The sequence below is a fragment of the Oncorhynchus tshawytscha genome, unplaced genomic scaffold (assembly GCF_018296145.1).
Source record: "Oncorhynchus tshawytscha isolate Ot180627B unplaced genomic scaffold, Otsh_v2.0 Un_contig_6050_pilon_pilon, whole genome shotgun sequence".
Classification (NCBI taxonomy): Eukaryota; Metazoa; Chordata; class Actinopteri; order Salmoniformes; family Salmonidae; genus Oncorhynchus; species Oncorhynchus tshawytscha.
In genome coordinates this window covers 120,001-121,628 of record NW_024609311.1, presented here as the reverse complement: position 1 = coordinate 121,628, position 1,628 = coordinate 120,001, and the positions used below count along the sequence as shown (strand labels likewise).

At 52.2% G+C, this 1,628-nt stretch overlaps 1 protein-coding gene across 1 annotated transcript in view; it reads right to left on the bottom strand.

The window, feature by feature from the left end:
* Positions 1-240: 240 nt before the first annotated feature.
* The window catches only part of LOC121844576 (glutamate receptor ionotropic, NMDA 2A-like), a 75,903-nt gene continuing 74,515 nt past the window's right edge, over positions 241-1,628 (bottom strand). The window contains exons 11-12 of the mRNA XM_042314844.1: positions 1,493-1,628; positions 241-1,460 (exon numbers count right to left, since the gene is read on the bottom strand). The exon at positions 1,493-1,628 is cut by the window's right edge and continues 774 nt beyond it. Of these exons, the coding sequence (XP_042170778.1) occupies positions 686-1,460; positions 1,493-1,628 (911 nt within the window). The 3' untranslated portion in view covers positions 241-685. The remainder of the gene's footprint in view (positions 1,461-1,492) is intronic.

Genomic DNA, 1,628 nt, shown 5'->3' with positions numbered 1-1,628 from the left:
GATTCCTCCTCCTCTCTATCTCTCTCTCCTGATTCCTCCTCCTCTCTATCTCTCTCTCCTGATTCCTCCTCCTCTCTATCTCTCTCCTGATTCCTCCTCCTCTATCTCTCTCTCCTGATTCCTCCTCCTCTCGATCTCTCTCCTGATTCCTCCTCCCCTCTCTCTCCTGATTCCTCCTCCTCTCTATCTCTCTCTCTCCTGAATCCTCCTCCTCTCTATCTCTCTCTCTCCTGATCTATCTCTCTCTCTCCTGGTCTGTCTGTCTGCCTGCCTGCCTCCCTGTCTGTCTGCCTGTCTGTCTGTCTGTCTGTCCATGAATCATATGACGGGCCAAACCTCTCACTACAACTCCCCTGGAAGGAACAGAGAGATCAGTAGAGAGAGAGAGAGAGAGCGAGAGAGATCTACAACTCCCCTGGAAGGAACATAGAGATTAGTAGAGAGAGAGAGAGCTTCAACTCCCCTAGAAGGAACAGAGAGATTAGTAGAGAGAGAGAGAGCTTCAACTCCCCTGGTACGTATATCTGGCTATAGTTGTAATAGTAGTAGTAGTTGTAGTAGCAGAAGAAGAAGAATAAGTGTGTCTATGGCATCCTAAGTGGATAGTAGATAGTTATAAACTATAATAAAACACAGCAGAAAGACTTCGTAATAACCCTACTAATAATTATAATCATTAAGTTAATTAAACGTCTGACTCCAGACTGGGTATCTTCTTATAAACCCGTCTATTGCTGAACTGGGCTGAGTTTAGTACCCCTCGCGGTGCGGCTGAGTAAGAACTTGTCTTATTGGCTACATAAGGCATCACATGCTCTGTAATGTACATGTCATTGGCTGGTATCCGTCCTCCGTCCCGGGAGCAGTAGGAAGCGGCGGATTTGACCGAGGATCTCAGATTGTTTTCGTTGCGTTGCGATGTTTTGAGCCCTCCTCCTCCCAGCTGTTTGTAAATGTCGGAGGAGCTGCGTCCGTGGACGAGGCGCGTGTCGTCCCTCAGCGAAGACGCCATGAAGGGGTTGTCAGAGCCGTGTTCGGGGTACAGCGACTTGCTCCGTTTGTTCTCCTCCAGGTTGAACAGCATCGACCTGGAGCCCAACAGCTTGTCGGCCTGGCGGACGCTGAACAGGTTGGCGTAGGGAGAATCATCCAGGAAGCAGCGGTCTTTCTCTTTGAGGCTGACGGAGCGAGCCGGACGCCCCAGATCTATTTCTTTAGGCTTCTCCAGCATGATGTTGTCGAACGAGTGTTGGCGGGACATACGCAGCCGGTTTCTCTTCTGGACGTGCGGACCGTCCGTCTGAGGCCAGTAGTGGCCGAACATCTCGTCCTGATGTTGATGCATTCCCTGGTTGGTCAGCAGGGCGTCCTGGAGCAGCTGGTCTTCGCTGATGTCGTAGAGGTTAGCAGTGTGGAGGCACGCTTCGCAGCGGTTGTAGGGCGAGCGGGCGGCGGCGGCGCTGCGGCGGCGACAGAAGCGGTATTTGTGGGCGTGTAGTGACCCGGGGTGTAGCTGCTACTGGCAGGGAACTTGGACAGACAAGAGCGGCAATGGGTCTGTTTGGAACGGTCATTGGTCTCGTGGGGCGACAGGGACAAGCTCTTATCCTTCACACCGTAGTGTTTGG